This window comes from Leptopilina boulardi, unplaced genomic scaffold (genome assembly GCF_019393585.1).
Source record: "Leptopilina boulardi isolate dan_hultmark-lab unplaced genomic scaffold, ZJU_Lbou_2.1 LbouV2_40, whole genome shotgun sequence".
Taxonomy (NCBI): domain Eukaryota; kingdom Metazoa; phylum Arthropoda; class Insecta; order Hymenoptera; family Figitidae; genus Leptopilina; species Leptopilina boulardi.
In genome coordinates this window covers 434,036-455,283 of record NW_026137974.1, presented here as the reverse complement: position 1 = coordinate 455,283, position 21,248 = coordinate 434,036, and the positions used below count along the sequence as shown (strand labels likewise).

At 24.2% G+C, this 21,248-nt stretch overlaps 2 protein-coding genes across 3 annotated transcripts in view; one reads left to right on the top strand and one right to left on the bottom strand.

The window, feature by feature from the left end:
- LOC127289237 (cytochrome P450 4g15) overlaps positions 1-21,248 on the bottom strand; it is a 267,349-nt gene that overhangs the window by 242,683 nt on the left and 3,418 nt on the right. The gene's annotated exons all lie outside the window — the stretch shown is intronic.
- Positions 14,235-21,248, top strand: part of LOC127289233 (tyrosine-protein phosphatase 10D-like) — a 68,904-nt gene continuing 61,890 nt past the window's right edge. The window contains exons 1-2 of one of the 2 annotated variants that reach the window (XM_051317040.1): positions 14,235-14,833; positions 18,861-19,468. In XM_051317040.1, the coding sequence (XP_051172997.1) occupies positions 19,385-19,468 (84 nt within the window). In that variant the 5' untranslated portion in view covers positions 14,235-14,833; positions 18,861-19,384. The remainder of the gene's footprint in view (positions 14,834-18,860; positions 19,469-21,248) is intronic. The other variant, XM_051317041.1, reaches the window with a different exon arrangement.

The window sequence follows — 21,248 nt, the reverse complement described above, 5'->3', positions numbered from 1 at the left end:
TTCAATTATTTTCCAAATTTTCAATTCAATAATTTTCGAAAATTTCAATTCAAAATCTATTATAATTCAATAATTTTCGAAAATTTCAATTAAAATTTTCAATTCAAAATTAACTAATATTCAATAATTTTCGAAAATTTAAATTCAAAATTAATTGAAAATTAATTTGAATTTAAAAGCATCTAAAATTTAATTATTTCTAAAATTTTCCATCGAAATTTTTTTTTTTTTGAAATTTAATAATTTCAATTATAACTCTAAGGAAATTCAATTATTTTTAACTTTTTTAATAATATTGTTTGGAATTTCAACTATCTGAAACCATTTTTCAATTAAAAATGATTTTCAAATTATTGTATTTTGTCCGCATTTTCTAATAAATTTTTAGTGAAATTTTTTAAATCTTTGAAAATTCAATTAAATTTAAAAAAAGTTTTCCAAAAATTGTTTGATAAATTATTTTTAGTTCTGGTAAAATTTAATAATTGTTTGAAAATTAACAATATCTTTTGAAATTTAATTATTTCTAAAAATTTCAACTTTAACCCTTCGAAAAGGATTATTATTAAAAAAAAAATTTTTTTTTATTTAAAAATCTGTAAAATATTTTTGTTAAAATAAAAAACAAATCCACTTTTTTTTGGAATATAAATCCAATAAAACGACTTTTTTGTGTCTTTAAGTTGATTCGTGGCCAGTTTTTTTTATAATTAATATATTTAATAGGTATTCGTTGGCCCCTGGTAGCTTAAAAATAAATTTTTTTCAAATTACTATCTTGTACAAAATTTCCTGGCTCATCTTTTTCTCATCATAAATTTTTTGTATTTGTATACAATTTTTGAATCAAATATACAAATTTAAAAAAAATTTCGTTGGTAAACGTTATGTGTACTTCAGCTTCGTGAATTGAATTATCGAATTTGGAATTTTAAAGAAACTTATTCCGAAATTTTTGAAACACAATTATACAATTTTGGCAAAAATGAGAAAAAGAATTGCGTCAAAATTTGACACGTCATAAGATTACTATTCAAAAGAAAAAAAAAAAAAACACGTGAAATCAGAAAAGACCAACTTCAAGTTAGGACAGAAGGACAGACCAAGCATTTTATTATTATATAATTATTGTATTATTAATTATTGTATTCCCAGGTGAAAATGATCCTCACGAATAACGTGTGGAATTCGTCCGGAATTCGTCCAAATTCCCTTAAGAATTCGTTTAGAATTCGTTCAGATTTCCTGTCGAATTCTGGAAAACGCCGTGTGGCGATTTGAAACAGAATTCGTCCACAAATTAAACGGAATTCGTGCGATTTTGATAAGAAAAACGAATACAAAAAAATTTTCTCTTAAATTTCCGACCGAATTTCGTACGGTATTCATATCAATTTCTTATAGGAATCCACACGAAGTTTATATAAAGAATTCCTTAGTAATTCGCACGAATACCGCGCAATATTCGGTCGAAAAAGTAGGCGAATATATTTTTAAAAAAATTTTTCATCCAAAATTCCGTTCGGAATTCCCATCAATTTCTTATAGGAATCCACACGAAGCTTATTTGAAGAATTCCTTGGTAATTCGCACGAATACTGCATACTATTCGGTCGGAAAAGTGGGCGGATATTTTTTTAAACAAATTTTTCATCCAAAATTCCGTTCGGAATTCCCATCAATTTCTTATAGGAATCCACACGAAGTTTATTTAAAGAATTCCTTAGTAATTCGCACGAATACCGCGCACTATACGTTCGGAAAAGTGGGCGAATATTTTTTTAAAAATATTTTTCAGCCAAAATTCCGTTCAGAATTCCCATCAATTTCTTATAGGAATCCACGCGAAGTTTATTTAAAGAATTTCTTGGTAATTCGCACGAATACCGCGTACTATTCGGTCGGAAAAGTGGACGAATATATTTTTCAAAATATTAATCAGCCTAAATTCCGTTCGGAATTCCCATCCATTTCTTATAGGAATCCACGCGAAGTTTATTTAAAGAATTTCTTGGTAATTCGCACGAATACCGCGCACTTTTCGGTCGGAAAAGTGGACGAATATATTTTTCAAAATATTAATCAGCCAAAATTCCGTTCTGAATTCCTATCAAATTCTTATTGGAATCCACACGAACTGTTTTTAAAATATTCGTTAGTAATTCGCACGAATACCATACGAATTTCGGTCGAAAATTTGGTCAAAATTTTTTTTTGTATTTATTTTTCTGAAAAAAGTTGCACGAATTCCTATTAAATTATGGACGAATTCTGTTTCAAATCGCCACACGGCGTTTTCCAGAATTCGACAGGAAATCTGGACGAAATCTAAACGAATTCTTTCGGAAATCTGGACGAATTTCGAACGAATTCCAAACGAATTCCTTACGAATCATTTGCACCTGGGTTATTATATAAAATTAATTATTTTTAATAATTTCAATGAAATTCTTGACAAATTCAATTATCTTAAACTATTTTTCAATTAAAATTTTTATGAAATTTAATATATTGTGACGCGCTCTGATGAAAAGGACCTTAGAAGTAAACGAATTATAGGTTATGTTTACGATAGTTTTTTACCTTATTAAAAATTTCTTTTTATTTATATATATAAACTTAAAATCAGTTTTTATTAAATATTTTTAATATTATGAAGACTTAAATATCAATAATTTGTATTCGAGAGTTGATCCACTTTGTTTATTTTCACTTAAAAATTTCAAAACATAACCTATAATTTTTTTTTGCTTCTAAGGTCCCTTTCTTCATAGAGCGTGTGTCTATATATTAAATTATAAAAAAAATATTCAAAACATTCAATTAATTTGAGCTGGAAAAAATGCTCGGGTCTACTGGACCCATATGGTGTCAGTTAAGGGTTAATTTTTATTTTTTCAAAAATATACATATATAGTTAATTTAACGATTGTGTTTTATATGCGTATTATATGCAATAAATATTAATAACAATGATATAAATTAATATATTTACTATTATTTATTGCATATGCGAGAAATCTTGTTATTTGCGAATAAATGATAAAGTACTTTTAGATTTGTTTCCGCTCCAGCAATTGTGTAGTTTTACTTTTACAAGTTCTCAGGCATATATATACATATAGTACTTAAAGTACTCTCTGCTAAGTTTTGATACGAGTTTATAGATAAGACTCTATAAACGTAAGGGAGTGCCCTGCACGGTAAGGTCACCGTGTCAGGGGCTTGTCACCGTTCTCCACACACACACACACAATATTCTCTCCCTCTCTCTCTCTATCCACGCCTCCACACGCAGATCCGCACAAGATTTTCTGCGATATTAAAAAAAAAAAATTTTATTTTTTTGAAATTTTTGAAAAAATTTTGAAAAATAGTCACAATTTTGTATCAAATGAAGACTACAAAAATTGGAAGCTAATTAATAAATTAATTGAAAATAAATTTTTTTTGAAATAATTTTTAAAAATAATTAAATACAAAAAAATAAATCTTTTTTAGTTACTGAATTAAAACATTTTATTTTATTTTCTTTAAAATAATATTAAAATTTTATATCATTGTTCACTATAATTTAAATTTAATATTTTATAATGTAAATAAAAGTTATTTTCGAATTATTTTTTATTTTTTTGTTTTTTAAAAATATATTTTGAAATATCAAAAGAGTGGTCGAATGTGTCATTACTACAGTTAATGTGAGAAAATCTCACACAAGGGATGATTTGGCTAAATTTATTTTTGGAGTCAAACTCCCAAAATTCACAAACCGCGAATATATATAAGTCAACATTATAAGTTCACAAACATTATTATTATTATTCATAGGCCTTCCGGCTTTTGAACGTTATTATTATTATTATTATTATTATTATTATTACTATTGACAAATATTAATATAGTATTATATTACATTATATTATATTTGTCAATAGAGGGGAAAGACCTGAGTAATATCGGACCACTCCGACAGAATATGATTTCAATTGTCCTTATATACTAAAACTATGAATTTAATCACCACTTGTGAGAAACATGATTTTTCATTTGTCAATAATTAATTATTATTTGTCAATAAAAATTTGTCAATTATGATAAAAATAATTGACTCAAATCTCAAGGAATAAAATTACACGAAAATTACGATAAAATTAAATGATTATTATTATTTATCGTCAATAATAAAAATTTAATTTCTTACCATAATTAATATATTATGTTATATGTAGAAATAAAATTTTCAGAACCCTAGCGAATAAAAATGAAAGTTATGATATTCTTGCTGAATCGATAAATATTTTCTACTTTATCCTAATCAGAATTCAATGATCGCGTATATCTAAATGTAACTGCGCTTGCGTTACGACAACTCTCTTATACAGGACAAAAAAAAAGCGCGCTTATTTCAAATACTTATTAATAAGAAAATATTAATAAGAAAGTAATATAAAAAAATTTTTACTATTAAATTTATTTATTCTTTTATTAATTATATTATTTTGTAATAAAAATATTAATTTTCTTAACGTACTTAGGTATATATAATAATAATAATAATAATAATAAAAATAATATTAATAAAAAAAATAATAATAATTTTATCATATCTATAGCAGACAAAAAAACAAATTTACCTGAAACAGCGAAACGTTTCGCTATATTAGCAAAAGTTTTACTTGTTTCAGTTAAAGCTTTTGCTATTCTAGTGAAATCTGTCGCTGTTTCAGGTAATTTTTTTTCCATGGATTATTGTCATACTTTTTTTATATATTTAATCTACTACCATTATTATTATTATTATTATTATTATTATTATTATTATTATTATTATTATTATATTATTATTATATTATTATTATATTATTATATTATTATTATATTATTATATTATTATTACCAATGTAATATTAATTAATTTATATGTATATATATATATATATAGATATTATGTGTTTAGTAAGGTACGAGTGTCATATCTTAAACGAACGAGAGGAAAACGGTAGAGAAAAGAATAAAGAAAAAGAAGAGAAATATACAGGTGCAACGGTGCGACTCGCTTCGATTTATCTTCTTTTCTTTTTGAACTTTGTTTTTACTTCACTGGTCGCAACTATCAAGGAATTACAAACACGTTTTCAGTGTGTTTGTTGTATTTTCACCCTCTCATCCATGTCTATATGTATATATATATTACACAAAGATATATAAGCTATATATATACAACACTATGAAATAAACAGTATAAAACATCTTTAGTTGGAATTGCACGCGATTCCAGGGAAAGAAGATAAGTACGAAGAAAAGCGCAACTTTTCTACTTTCTAAGAAATATTTATTTTATCACTTTTAAAGTCTAATTTTTTTATATTATACGCAATTATTTTTATAAATCTCTTCAATTATCACTTAGTTATATCTTCAATAATAATTTCTATCCTTAATATTATTTCTTCAAAAAGTTAAAAAAAATTGCTTTTTTCCTTTTTTTCTGACTTATATCAAAACGAGCATCAATATTGAAGATACAATTAGGATAAACTACAAAAATTGAAGCTATATTTACACTATTTATTTAAACTACCAAAGATTGAAGGTATATATTTACTGTTATAACTATCAAATATTGAAGCTAAACATATTTACAATAATTACTGTAAACTACAATCTAATGTAGCTTTTAAGTTTATTACATAAACTACAAAAAAGTGAAGCTATATTTACTATTAACTACCAATATAACGTATATTAACATAAACTACAAAAAATTTAAGCTACACGGAGAGAAATAGATGGTAAGATAACTTATGATCTTAAGATGGTAAAAAGTAGATGTTATCCGGTACTATATCGTTATGCTACTCGGTACTATCAAAGATGTTACCAAAAATTATGGTTATGTTACCCACTATAATCTAGATAGTAACAGATAGAATCTAGATAGCTGTCCGTATATGTAAAAAAATATATAGCTGTCCTGGTACTATCTAGATAGTACCCCGTACCATCTATTTCTCATTTACACTTTACTGTAAACTACCATTGATACTAATAAATGAAACTATAATACGTTGAAGCTATTATTATTACAAACTACTGATTATTAAAAGTACAATTTATTAAAACTAGACACAGAAATTTAAAAGGCATTAAAATAAGCTGCAACGCTTATTATTTTAATCCAATTTTACTTATTTTAATCCATTTTGGTATTAAAATAAGAAAAATTAGATTAAAATAATAAGCGTTGCAGCTTATTTTAATGCCTTTTAATTTTCTGTGCACTTAATTTATGCTACCTAAAACTACAATGTATTAAAAGTACAATTAATATAAACTACAGTTTATTAAAACTACATTTAATTTTAACTACTTTAAATTACAATTTATTACAACTACAATAAATATAATATACAATATTTATATTGTAATTACGCAAGTACTATAAACTATACCAAATATTAAACTAAAATAATTAAAAAATATATATTATTAAACGAAGCTACAAATAAACTAAACTGCAATTCCTTATTGATTTTTATATAACATTCTGTTTCTATACATATTAGACGAAAGATGCGACTCTTTGCACTATTTTTTTGCACCAAGTGTCTTATTAGCAAAAATTTGTGATAAGCAGGTGTTAAATATGACAAGTGATCTCAAAATACGCCATGTTTGTTGCTTCGGTCTTTGTTTTCCGTTACTTTTATATATATAGTAGCTCGTTAAATAATTATGAATGTTCAAAGTATAGGTATAGTATTTGTATTTTTAATTTTTGAAATTTAAAAATTCTCACAGAATTTTTAACTAAAATAATTAAAAATAATAATAATAATAATAAATAATTCAAAATTGAAGAGAAACTTTAGAAAAAAATTTTTATTTTTAACATCAATTTAGCTCAATCGGTTAAAGCGTCTCATTTTCATAATAAGGGGAGTTCTGGTTCGAAACCTATCAACGGGGGGGAATATTTTTTTAACTTTTAAAAATCAATAAGTTTATTTCTGAATATTCTAATTTGCATTGTTATTAATTTACTATTATTTATTTAATAATATTATTATTATAATTATAAATTTATATTATATTATATTATTATTTTTATTATTAACATTGTTATTTTTATATAATTATATTTATATAATAATAATAATAATAATAATAATAATAATAATAATAATAATAATAATAAGAATTTATATATTCTTATTATGCAAATTAGAAAAATCATATGGTGAATGCAAATTGGATATAAGGACATCCTTGAAGTAAGCTACCGAATACGAACAATATAATCCTTGACGTGTTATAACTGTCATGCTCAAAGGTAACGTCTACCATATGCTGGACTTGAAATACCAGCAATGTTTTTTATTCAAAAGAAAATGCATAACAGTTCACCACGAATACAAAAAAAAAATTATAATATATATATTCACTTAATAATTAATAATAATTAAAAAGAAATAATAATAATAAAACAATAATAAGAATAATAATAATAAGAATATTAGTAATATTTTATTTATTAAGCGATAGAGGGCTAGAAAGCTCTAAATTTTGTAACCTCAAATTTATACTGACCTAACATAACCTCAAAATTTGTTTCTTTTAAAAAGAAAAAGTCATTCATTTCATAATATTGTTTAATAACAAAACATAACCTTTAAAATTTATGTCACAGAAAAACGGGCGAACATAACCTTAAAATTGGAGGTTAAATTTCAAGAGGCAAACATAACCTCAAAATTTAAGTTTTTAATCTAAGGCCAAGTAGAAAAATAGTAAATTCAAAATCAAAATTGAATATCATAAGGAGCAAACATAACCTCAAAATTTAAAATAATTGCGGTCAACGAGAGAACATAACCTCAAAATTTAAGATGATTGGTCAATGAACGAACATATAACTTCAAAAATTGAAGGTCATAGGGCAAGGGAAAAACAACTTGAGAAATTTAGGACAAAATAAACGCGTTAATAGTCAACAGCAAATACAAATAAATAAATATATAAATAATAATGAAATATAATAAAAAATAATAAATAGTAATTTTTTCTGAATGTAACAGTAGTACAACTATACTTTGCTGGTGAATTGCGTCGTCGTTGTCGTCGCTGATGCCATTCGCGCTTCTCATCGCGACGCAAATGAAATTCCAATGGTACGTCATTGTTTATGTCGCTCTTTGAATTATAACAAGGCGACACCGTTACTTCTGAGGAATCATTCGAGAAATATTCGCCTATCGCGCTTTTCTTTCATCGTAGTATATATATATATATAGGGTCGACGATCGCCCCCAACTAAATTCAATGAAATTCCAATATTTTCATAAGCTTCTTTTTTTATTATTTATTTATGATAACGAAAAGTCAAAATTTAAATTTACTTCTTTTTTTTTTCTTATATCTACATATAGAAAAACGAATTTCTTTGATTCAAAGAAATCCATTTTTTTTTTGAGGAATTTTTCTTTGATACAAAGAAAATTTATTTGTTTCAAACAAATTATCTTTGATTCATATATAGAAAAATGATCTTCGTTTCAAAGAAATCAAAAAAAATTAAATTTTATTTTTTGTCATTTTTAAATTTTCCTTTTTAGTTTCTTTTTTTTAAATAAAATTTTTTAGTTTCTTTTTGGTTTTTTTTTTCTATTTTTTTTAACTTAGAATGATAGTAGATGTCGTTATTTGTTATTACAAGCGCAATTTAAACGAGTAACGACCCAAGGGCTGTGAATCCGTGAAAGACGATAAGGATCGTTGGACCGACCGTGAACTTTGCACCGTGAGAGGATTTTTTCCGGGCTTAACGAGTCGTGTAGGAGTTCCCGCGCTTCGAGACAATGAAACCGAAGGTTCGCCTTTTCTTCTTTTCCCTGGAAACAGTTTTTTTTTCTCTCTCTTTTTTTTCTCTTTTTCTATATATATTTTGCTCTCTTTTCTCTAAAAAAAAAATAAAAAATGAAATTGTCGAATTTTTTTTTCAAACTTCAGTTGTCTTCATTTTCTACATTGATTTTTATCATAAAATAATTTTCTTTAAAACAAAATTTGAGTTAAATTTTGCAAAAAAAATTAAATATAGCTTCAAAATTGAGAAAATATTTTATTTCTTCTTTTTTTCAATCGGTAAATCAGTAAATTTTTCATTATTGCTTCAATTTTTGATTTAGCTTCAATTTCTTATTGTAGCTGCAAATTTTCTTCTTTTTTCTTCCACATTAGGAGTATAATTTTTCTTCATTTTCTTCTTTATTGTTGAAAATTTTTCGTTATGAAATCTTCATTTTAGTACACTTCATAATAGCTTCAATTTTTCTTTTTTCTTCAGCAGGAGTATTATATTTTTTATATTTTTCTGTTTTAGTACAATTTTTTTTTTTGTGAAATCTTCATTTCCGTAATTTTTTAAAATAATAGCTTCGCAATTTGTTTATAGCTTCAATTTTTCTTCTATTTCTTTCTTCAGCAGAAGTATTATTTTTATTTTTTTTTATTAATTTTTTAAATGAAATCTTCATTTTAGTAAATTTTTATAATAGCTTCAATTTTTAATTTCTTTCTTTAGTAGGATTATTATTTTTTATTTTCTTCTTTTTCGATTATTTATTTTAAAAATTATTATTATTATTATTATTATTATTATTTTACAATAAAATATGTGATAATAAATAAATAATAATTACCTAAATTAAATTGTTTATAAATTGAATAGAAAGAAATTAATTTTTATTTTTAAAAATCGTATTAACAATGAGGTAGATGTATAAAAATAACATTTTTTTTTTTTTTGCGCTTCACGTTCAAAAATAACCAACGACAAGTTTATAGACCTGAGAAATTCTCTTGACAAAGTTCGAGGACACTACTTCAAGTTCATTGACATTCTGACAATTTTTTTTTTAACGACATTCTGTATATATAGTTCTTCGACAAAACTCGAATTATTATTATTTTATGTTGTTATATATTTAAACTGCATTGTAACAACCTGGAAGCCTTTCACTGAAGCTTTTTGCGCCCGCCAAAAGAAAAAGAAACGAGAGAAAATGATATTATCGACGTGTGTTAATATATCGAGAGAAACACACTACAAGAAGATAATGTAGATTTCTTTAGCAAAATTTCAATACACTTATCAAACATTGGTAGTAGAGAGTGAGATTTCTACTTTATCAGAAGATGATAAATGTATACAGTCTAATCTTAGGATAATATCAATCGCGATTCAACCGATAAAAAGTGACTGGAATAAACAAATGTTTCTATATTTCTACCGCACAAGGCCAAAGTAACAGTTCTTCAATAACGGCTTTAACTTTTTTTTTTTTTTTTTTCAAAAATGCTAATTCAACCAAACAATTTTCAATATCTCAACTTTTGTCATTTATTTGTTCTAAAAGGAAAAAAAAATTTTTTTTTCCATATTTGTTTCAATTTTTAGAAATTATATTTTTACCAAATTTATTATTTTTCTCATTAACAATAATTTGATTAATATTTAACCATTTTTTTTATAAAATAAATTTTCTAATAAACAATTTATTAATTAAATAATTAAATAACTAATCGACTAATTAATTAAATAATTAAATAATATACATAAATATTATTTTTTTAATATTAAAGTTAATAATAATACTATAATAATTATTATTTTATTTATTATTATAATAATTATAATATTAATTTTTTAAAATACCTTCAAAATTTTGTTGACAAATTCATAAAAATTGTTTTAAAAAAATTTTTTTATCAAATTAAATTAATAACTTTTTTTTCAAAATAAATTTCTGACATATTTTTTTTTTAGAAAAAAATTTTTATTTTATATAGTTCAAACTGCGCATTTTTTTTATGAATAGTAAAAGAAATTTTATTCTTTTAGATAAAAAAAATTTTTCTAACATTGAAAACACGTTTTTTTCTTATCGAACTGACATTTTCATCTAAATATGGCAAAATTTTATTGACAAAAGTGAAATAAATTTTTATTTTTTTTTTTAGAACCAATTTTTTTTGAATTGCTTTTTTCTATATTTTTTTATTTTTTAGTTTTTAAAGCAAATATTATACAGACCTGAGTCAGCGCCGGTGTATATTGCAGATGGAAGGGGGTGCCAAGGTGTGCAACCTGTAAACGACAAGAAAGAGAAACAAAGATAGAATTATTGTGCACATTGGTTTATGTCAGGAACGTATAATAATAAAAAAAAAAAAAAAAAAAAAAATTGCAGCCATAACACATGATTAGAAAAAGAAAAAAAAAATTTCATTTAATTCTCGTCAATCAATTTTCTTTTTCTATTCATGAGCGCGCAGGTATGGAAAATTTTTTAATTCGCGATTTTTTAAAAATAAAATTTCACTACTCTTCGCATTTAAAGTAGAATTTTATTATTATAAAATATAATGTAAATAATAATAATATAATAATAATAATAATAATAATAACTACATACTAATTTATTAATTAGTTAAAACAAATAATTAAAGAAATTCATTAATTGCTTCATTAATTTTTATTTATTATTTACCTAAACTAATTTTTTTTAGGTTCGAATAAAAAATTCTAAAAAAAAAAAAATGTTTATTCTAGAATTCGACACAAATGCGGTAAAAAATCGTGAAAGTCAATTATAAGTGCGCGCGAGATTTGTAAATAACCGATAGTTTCATTTAATTCTAATTAGTGATGAAATCAACTGAATTTTAATATATAACATTTACATTATCAAAATTCTAAAATGAAAATGTTATATATAAACTTAAAAATTTCCATATTTAAGTATCAAGAATTTATTTTTATGTAAATTCCTTATTTTGAAGTTAATAAAGCAATAATTTTTTTTTTTTATTATTTCTTCATGTGCATGTTCTATTTTCTTTCTAATAAAAAATAATTGTATTAAACTACTTTTAAGTTCATATATTTGTTAAAATTAATCAAACTTTTAAATTATTAATAATTTTGTTAACTAATATTAATAGTATAGAAAATTTTTTAAATATAGTTTTACTAAATTTTTTTGGTTTTAATTTCAAAATTTTCGATTTTTTTCTAATAAAACAAAACAAAAAAAGTTTTAATTTAATAATTGTTTTTTTTTTGAATAAAAAGTATTTAAATAAGCGCGGTTAAATTCACGACTGCGCAGAGAATACACAAAAAAATGCGATTGACGATTGGTTGATTTTCGTTTTCATATGTATTCTGCGCCGACGCGAATTTATTCCGCTTTGTTTGTCCATGCCTTTTTTTTTGTTTCAAAGAAAATTTTATTTTAAATGAAAGAAAACAAGTCATAGAATTTGGTTTCTTTAAATCAAAAAAAAATTTTCTAAGAATTAAACATAGTTGTTTATTGTCCTATATATATATTTATAATTTTGAATTTCGCCATTATGTTCGCCTCTTGATCCGAACTTTACTTCTAATTTTGAGGTTATGTTCGCCAAAAAAAAACCTTTCAATAGCCGTTTTTTTCACCGTATGGGTTAAATTTAATTTTCCGACAAGTTAAAGGCAGTTTTGCGCAGGAGCTATAACACAAACATTCCGCGTCTGCGCAGAAGTTATAATACAAAAATTCTGCGTCTGCGCAGGAGCTATCTACTCCCTTTAACCTCTTCAAAGATTATAAATTTAAGGCCAACGCGCAATAGATTCGCGAACGAGATGCATGAGATAGAAAAGGATAGGAATATATTTCTGTTCTTTTCTCACTCACACATATTTCTCGTTTGCGAACACTTTTACGAAGTTATTCTGCTTAGGCCTTTATCCACACAGTGAAAAGGAGTACTTGTGGCTGCAGGACTTTCGATCTAATTTTAAGGGCAGGTCCAAGTGAGGCAGCGCCATCTACATTGAAACTAAAATTTTGTGAAAATTTCCAACAACCTTTTCTTGAAAACAAGAAGATAAAATGCTTTTTCCTTTATGGATAATTGATTATTGGCAAGAAATACACCAGCTAAAACTTTTTTTTAAGTATGTTAAAATATGTAATAAAATTTTTTATTGTTATTTTCGTGCGATTGGTGAATTTTAGGTGGTGTATTGTTTAACTTTTATTAATTTTTCAAATGAAAATTGTATTCTTGAATGTTAATTCCGAGAAAGTATTACAGTTTTTGTTAAAAAACTGCTCATATTTAATTTATCGACATGAAATTTTTTTCATCGATTAAACTCAAAAAAAGTTTTACCTGGTTTATTTCTTGCTAATAATCAATTATCCATAAAGAAAAACGCATTTTACCTTCTTGTTTTCGACACTGAAAAAAAAATTTATTTGATTCAAATACCGGTGTATTTGGTTATTATCAAATAAATATTTACTTGAATCAAATATTTCTTATTTGAATCAAATATATAATATTTGAATCAAATATTTCAGTATTTGAAGCAAATACCATTTATTTGATTCAAATAAGAAATATTTGATTCAAGTAAATATTTATTTGATAATAACCAAATACACCGGTATTTGAATCAAATAAATTTTTTTTTCAGTGGAGAAAAGGCTGTTGAAAATTTTCAAAAATTATAGTTTTAAGGCCAGGTCCAAGTCGTGTCAGCTGTTCCATTGGAAATTTCAAAGGAACAGCTGACTCGACTTGGACCTGGCCTTAATGTAGATGGCGCTGTCTCACTTGGATCTGGCCTTAAGATTATGTTTAACCAGCAACGATTTTAAGGTTATGTTCACAAAACTTTATAAATCGAAAAAAAAATATTTACAAAAATAATATCTCCAGTGTCTATTATAACCTCAAAAAAAGGAGATTAAAAAAAATTCCTTCTCTCTCTCTCTCTCTTTCTTGTGGAACAAAATGAGACACGTTCCTGGTACCTGTTACTCTCTCGCATGCTCTCATTGCTGTCTTCTCTTGCATCGCTCTACCAAAAGAGAGAAGACAAGAGAGAGAGAGAGAGAGACTCCAATATTGAGGTCTACGTCCCTGAGAGAGCAAAATAGTGGTCCTAGAGGGGTTTGGAGGAGGGGGAGGGGAATTGGAGGGGTAAGAGGATTGAAAACCCTCTCAGGAGTGGACGAGAGGGGTGGGGAGGGGGGAGGTTGGTGCGCACAGTTGTGGCAGGTATCGGATCGGATGAAAGAGAGGGGGGGGACTAGAGTAAGAGGTGGGGAGTGTAGAGGGGAAGAGCGGGGGTGGATTGGAATGGAAAGGCAACACACAGGCGAGGCAAAGCGGTTTGGCTGCCGCCAGAGTAGCAGCAGGCATACATTCAGTCGATTCGAGAGAGTTGAACCTCTCGTTGGCACGCCGTTTGAATATATCGAGAGGGAAAAAGAGAGATAGAGAAAGAGGGACAAAAATAGAGAGAGAGAGAGAGAAAGAAGGACAGAAATAGAGAGAGAGGGAGAGAAATTGAGTAAGAAAGAGAGAGAAAAGGAGTGTGTGTATGTGTGTGTTAGTGTGAGAGTGAGAGAGATAGTACTATACACATACAACAAGAGAGTCAGATCATGAAAGTGCTCCGTCAGGCGAGAGCTTCACTAGTATAGTACTGTCAGTGCAGTGAGCGCGAAACGATTATAAAACACGGCTCTAAACTGGCATTTTACTCTCGTGTTGTCGCGTTTTTAAAAAACATAATAATAATAATAATAATAAAGAGAAAAAAAAAATTATTTTCAAAAAATAAAATTAAATTCGTTTCCCTGACTACCTTTTGATAAAAAATAAAAAAAAAAAATAATAATATATATACCGACCTGTGCCAGGAACCTGGGACTCGGGAGGAGCTCTCCTGTCCTCTATATAGGATTATTTCATTTTTAAACGACAGGTATGGGAATATTTCAATGTAATTCTTATATAAATAATATAATATTATAATAAGACAATTATATAATTATAATATTATAATAAAATTAATATATTAACTAATTTAATGTTCAGAATTAATTAATTATTATTATTATTAAAATAAAAAATAAACTCTCTTGTGATATAAATAAATAAAGAAAAATGATTAATTGCTAATTATACTGAATTATAAAAAAAAATAATTAATAATAATAATTAATTAAATATTATAAATATACTAGAGAAGCTCCCCCTCCCTTCTTTCACCATATACAAGAAGGAGGAACCAAAAATGCGCTAAAGAAATTTTTAATCATGTCAGGATTTTTTTTTTACATAACTATTTTTTTTTTTAATACGTATATAATAACGAAGATGCGATCCTTTGGGATGCTGAGGGACTTTCTTTTCTAAATTTAAGAAATGAATAAATTAATAGAAATTAATAAGAATTTATTAATATTATTTGTTATTTATTTATTAATTGTTAGTATTTTTTATTATTATTATTTTCTGTATTATTATTATTATTTTTTTTTATTTGCATAAGTAACAATAATTATTATTATTATTACAATTTTACTATTATTTTTATTATTATTATTGTTATTATAATTTAATGATATTATTAATTGATGAAAATTTAAATTTAATAAAAAAATGGTGTAATTTTTTTCTCCTCTTTCTTGAATTTGGCATAATTTGCTTTTCAATAAACATGTAACAGTTGTTTAAACACTTCCGTTGCGTGCAAAAAAGTTGTACACACTGCAGTTTGATAAAAAGCACTTTTATAATCCTAAACATGCTAATTATAAAAGTCGGGACTTCAATGATTTAAACAAGCGCGCCTTTCTTGATTTTTAATTCTTATAAACTATTTGAATAATTATAAATAACTTTGGACGATTCGATAGTAATTAATTAATATTTATTTCATGATATCATCATTTCTATTATTTATTATTATTATTATTATTATTATTATTATTATATTATTTATTATACTAATTAATTATTATTATAAAAAAATATTATTATTAAATACTACTACTAATAATAAATACTATTATAATACATATAATATAATATAATTATATTGATATTATAATAAATAATATATTTTATAATAAACTTTAAACTAAATTAAAAAGTAAAAGTTTAAAAATAAATAAAAAAAAAAAGTAAAAGTTAATAAATAAAATTAGTGAAAGTTTAAAGTAGATAAAAAAAATGTTTATAGTAAATACTAAAAAAAAACAGTTGTTATAATGATAGAAGTAAAATAAATAAAAAAGTATATGACATAAAATAAATATTATTAAATGATAACAAAAAACAATTGTATAAAGATTGTTTAAAAATATTATATAAAAAAAAATCAATACTTTTACATATATTTTTCCCATTTTTATTTAAAGAGAAAATATTTCAATTCCTTTTTCTTTATTTTCTTTTTTTTTCAATCGTTCATTTATTTAATTTCTCCTTAAAAACAATAAGTTCAATACTTCTTTTCTTATATATTTTTTTTAACTATTTATTTAAATTAAGAAAATTTTAAATTAAAAAAATATTCAATAATATAATATAATAAGCAAAAAATATTAAAATATAATTTTAATATAATTTAAAACTTCTAATTTAAATCGTATAACAACATTTTTTTCACCTTAAATTGAAATAAAAATTAATTTTTTTTTGTTATTCTTTAAAAAAAAAAACTTGAAAATAGTGTCTTTATTTGGGGAGAATTAAAAGTTGGTCTTTATAAAGTTGTGTGTGCAGTATAAACCGGATATAGTTTACCTCCTTCAGCAACAGGTTTTACCTCGACTACTAGCAAAAAAAAAAGAATAAAAAAAGAAAAAAATGAAGAAGGAAATGAAGCTAAAATATAAAGAATAAGAAGATTTTAATATTCAAGCAAATTAGAATATATTTATTATCATACACAAAAAAAGTGATTTTAATATTTTTCCTATACCATTTCAAATTTGTTTTTTCTTCCCCTTTTTTTTTTTATTTATTTCTTTTTACATTCTCATCCAATGAGAAGATAATATTTTCAAAAAATTGTATATTCATATTTAAAATTAGAAATATAAAATTCAATATATAAAAATAATATTATAAATATTTTAATTAATATAAATTTTTAAATTTATACACGATAAAATTTTTTTTACCTGGAACAGCGATAAATTTCACTAAAATAGGGAAAATTTTCGTTATTCTAAAGAAACATATATCGCTGTTCCCAAATCAAAAAAATTTTTTATAAAATTTTTTTAAACAATTAGAAATTTTAAGAAAAATTAAAAATGCAAAAAAAGAAATTAACTATATCGTAAATTGATAGAGAAAATAATTTTCTGTTCATATATGTGATGTGTGACAGTTGCCTCTTTTTTTTTTTTTTTTTTTGTTTCAATATTATTAACGATCAGTTACAAACCAGATGTTCAAATTGCCATGAGCACATTGAGCATTGTTCAAATATCTCTGAGTCAGATATTTTCAATTCAATGCTTTTAATTAGACTGCAAAAATTCAGCGGCAATGTATATTTTAAATAACAAAACAAACAATGGAGCATTTAATGAAGAAATAAAAGAAAAAAAAACAATTTACAGAAAGAGAAAGATATACTCTTGGGAATGAAAAAAAAAATGAAAAGGCAAAAAACGCACAAGTATTTAGTAAAATAAAATGTTTCTTTTGTTTAGTAGAATTTGATGAATTTACTTTTTTTTTATTATTTTAATTAAGTACTCTGAGAAAGAACAAAATGGTATTTTTTTAAATTATAAACATTAACATTTTTATAAACAATAATTCAATATAGAAAATAATTTGTTATTTAATTCAATTATACTTTTTTTTATTTTTTTTTATTATTTTATTATTCCTTTATTATTTATTTCGTTGCATTATTAAGTTTTCTTTTTATAGAAAAAATTTATTACATTATTTTTCTATCAATTTTTTTTTCATACATATTTTATTCCATTTTAAGATTGCATTCAATTTATTCATTTTGTGCCTCCTCTGAAAAGAAGTGTTTTATATATTCTCGAAATACGATATATATATGTATAATGTTTCGCGCATTATTCTGCAACACGAACTGAAAGAGAAGAGAAAATTACCTGGAAATTTTTCTAGAAAATCGTCAGGTATATAATTCATGGACATTTTGTCATTCTTGACATCTTTTCAAGGCCGAATTCTCGAAAAAAACTCTTACGTTACAGTTTTTTTCAAAAAAAAAAAAAAAAAAAAGCATTCAAAAAATTATCTACTCCATTATTTATAATTATATATTAAAGAAAATTCGAAAATTTTGAATGATTTTCACAATCAGATAGTTAATAATTATAGTAATTAAAAAATTATTAGAAATTTTTAATTCATCATGGTCTTTTTTTTACACTAGATTGTTTTTTTTTAGATCATTATTTGAATATTACAATTGTATAAATTTTTTTCGAAAAGAACAGTATTTTATTATTTAGTTGATATAATTTTTTATTTTTAATAATTTTTTAGAATTTATTTTTAATTAATTAATATTATTGTTATTAAATATTATTATTTTCTATTATTATCATAAATTATTTTTATTAACATTGTATTATTACCAATTATTATACCATAATAAATTTTTAAAATTATTAACAATAATTATGTTTCCAAACGCCGCGCCGGGAATTGAACCCACGACCCTTTGGTTCCCAATCAGAAAACATAGCCACCTAACCAAGCGCGCACACATAATAATTATATTTTATTAAATACAAAAATAACAATTATTCTCAAATAAATCATATTTTTAATTAAAAATTAATGAATATTTAAATTATTACATCATTTTATATATAAAATTAATTAATATATATATATAAATAAAATTTATTGTAATAATTTAAATCAAAAAAACTAAATTAAAAAAAAATTTTTTAAAACTAAGATGTAATTGAAAAAAATTCTTTTCCTTTTTGCAGATTAATAAAGACGAGGAAAAATTTGGAGGCAAAGAAAAATGGGCCCTAATCGGTGGGACTGTTCATCAGGCCCCGTGCAGGTCTCTATTTTATCAACAAGGACGTGGGGCAGGTCTCGACATCGTCTCTCGTGATACTCAAGAACCCGAATTATTTTTTCGGGGAACACTTCGTTCCCAATTTAAATAAGTGATAATTTCCCCCTGCCCCCCCCCAAAAAAAATCATTTCCCCCTCATCTTAACAAAAAAAAAAAAATCGTAATCGTCAAAAAATAGTGCGGTAGTGATTTTTTTCTTGGTTACAAAAAAAAAATGAAAGTGAAGGAAAGGTTTTTTCCTTAAAAAAAAGTGAATGAGTGCAGTTTTTTTTTTTTTTAAAAAAGGGGTGTGGCGTTAAGTGTTCTATAGCGTGAAGTGTGTGCTTCTTTGTCAGTTTTCCCCCTCACTTCTCTCTTTTTCACCATCCACCCACTCCCCTTTTTTCCACTTAATAAAGAAAAAAAAAAAAAAAAACCAAGGAATCATGAAACTGACGAGGAATCGACAACCGGAACCGCTTTCACGGTTTTGCCGGTCTCTACTTATTTTGCTACTATTTTTTACCGAGGTGAGTTCATCAAGGAAATTTAATTTTTTTTAAATACATTATATGCTAATTTTAGGTCGATATATATAATAACCACAAAGCAGAATAATTAACAAAATATAAAATTATTTCTTTTCTCTGTAAATTATTACATCAAAGCAAAATATTTCATTTGTAATGTAAATTTAATTGTTTCGTTATTATATAATTTTTATTGTCGGCATTATTCAGAGTGAATTGAATGTATTATGCTTTTTAATTAAAATTAATAGGAAAACATATTTTTTTAACGATTATTTAATCCAAAAATTATTTTAATTAATTAACAAATTAATTATTGATGTAAATGGTAATTATTTTAAATATAATTGTGATAGATATAGTATATCTATTTGAGGTAACCTCTATAATTATTAATTCATTTGCCAAATTAATAAAAAATTATTAATAATAATTAATTATTACAATAATTTTAGTTATGAAATAACGCGTTATCGTTACAAATAGTAACGTTTTATTTTAAAAAAATTTTTTTTGCGTTACAGCAATTATATACCGTTACAGACAGTAACGCGTTACCGTTACAGTAGATAGTATCATTTGAACTTCACAGAATGTAACGCGTTACCGGTTTAGAATAATGTTTAGTTATGAAAAAACGCGTTATCGTCACAAATAGTAACGTGTTACTGATAAAAAAAAATTTTTGCGTTATACCAATTTACCGTTCAAGGTAGTAACGCGTTACCGTTACAGTAGATAGTATCATTTGGTCTTCTCAAAACGTAACGCGTTACTGGTTGGAAAAAATGTAAAATCGTTACAATTATGAAAAAACGCGTTACCGTTATAAATAGTAACGTGTTACTGTGAAAAAAAATAATGAGTTACAGTTACTTTAACAGTTACAATAATAATTTGTTACTTTTACAGAAAAAAGTATCGCGTTAGCATTAATAAATATTACGTCAGCGTTACGAATAGTAACGCGTTTTATTTAATAATTGTTAATATTTCATTATTAAAGAAATTTAAATGAATCATTATTTAAATTATCAATTAAGTAAATAATTATAATTTTTTGTTTATTAATTAATATTTTTTCTTAAAAATTGATAAAATTGGATTTAAATATATATTTATATTAAAAACAATTATTGTTATTAACAAAATTAAAGAAAACAAAATATAAACAAAATTAAGAACAAAATATATTATGTAAACAAATTAAACAATAAAATGTTATTAATAAAAAAAACTAAAATATTAACAAAATTAAAAACAAATTATAACAAAATATTATAAACAAAATTAAGAATAAAATATTATTATAAACAATATAAAATAATAAAAAAATTTTGCAATAAAATTAAATTTTTGTTGGAATAGAAACGAATAAAAATAAACCAAAAAAAAAAAAAATAATAAAACGAAATAAAAAAAATAGAAAAAAATTATTGTTAAATTAAATAAATTGTAAAATTATGTTAAATTAGTTGAATAGAAATTGAAAATTTTCTCAAAAGAATTGAATAAATTATTTTAAAGGGCACGTAACTTAAAAGGGTATAGTTTCCAAGAATATGTGGAAAAAATTTCATTGTTATCAAAATGAAAGAGAATAAATGGAACACACACATATATATATATATATATATATATATATATATATATATGTATAATATATATGCTGGAGAGCGACAGAGAGGAATTTTTGAAGAGTGCATAACGAGATTTTTGGGAATCCATTACAAAAGCCGGGAAGGATTAGGGTCATATATATATATATATATATATATAT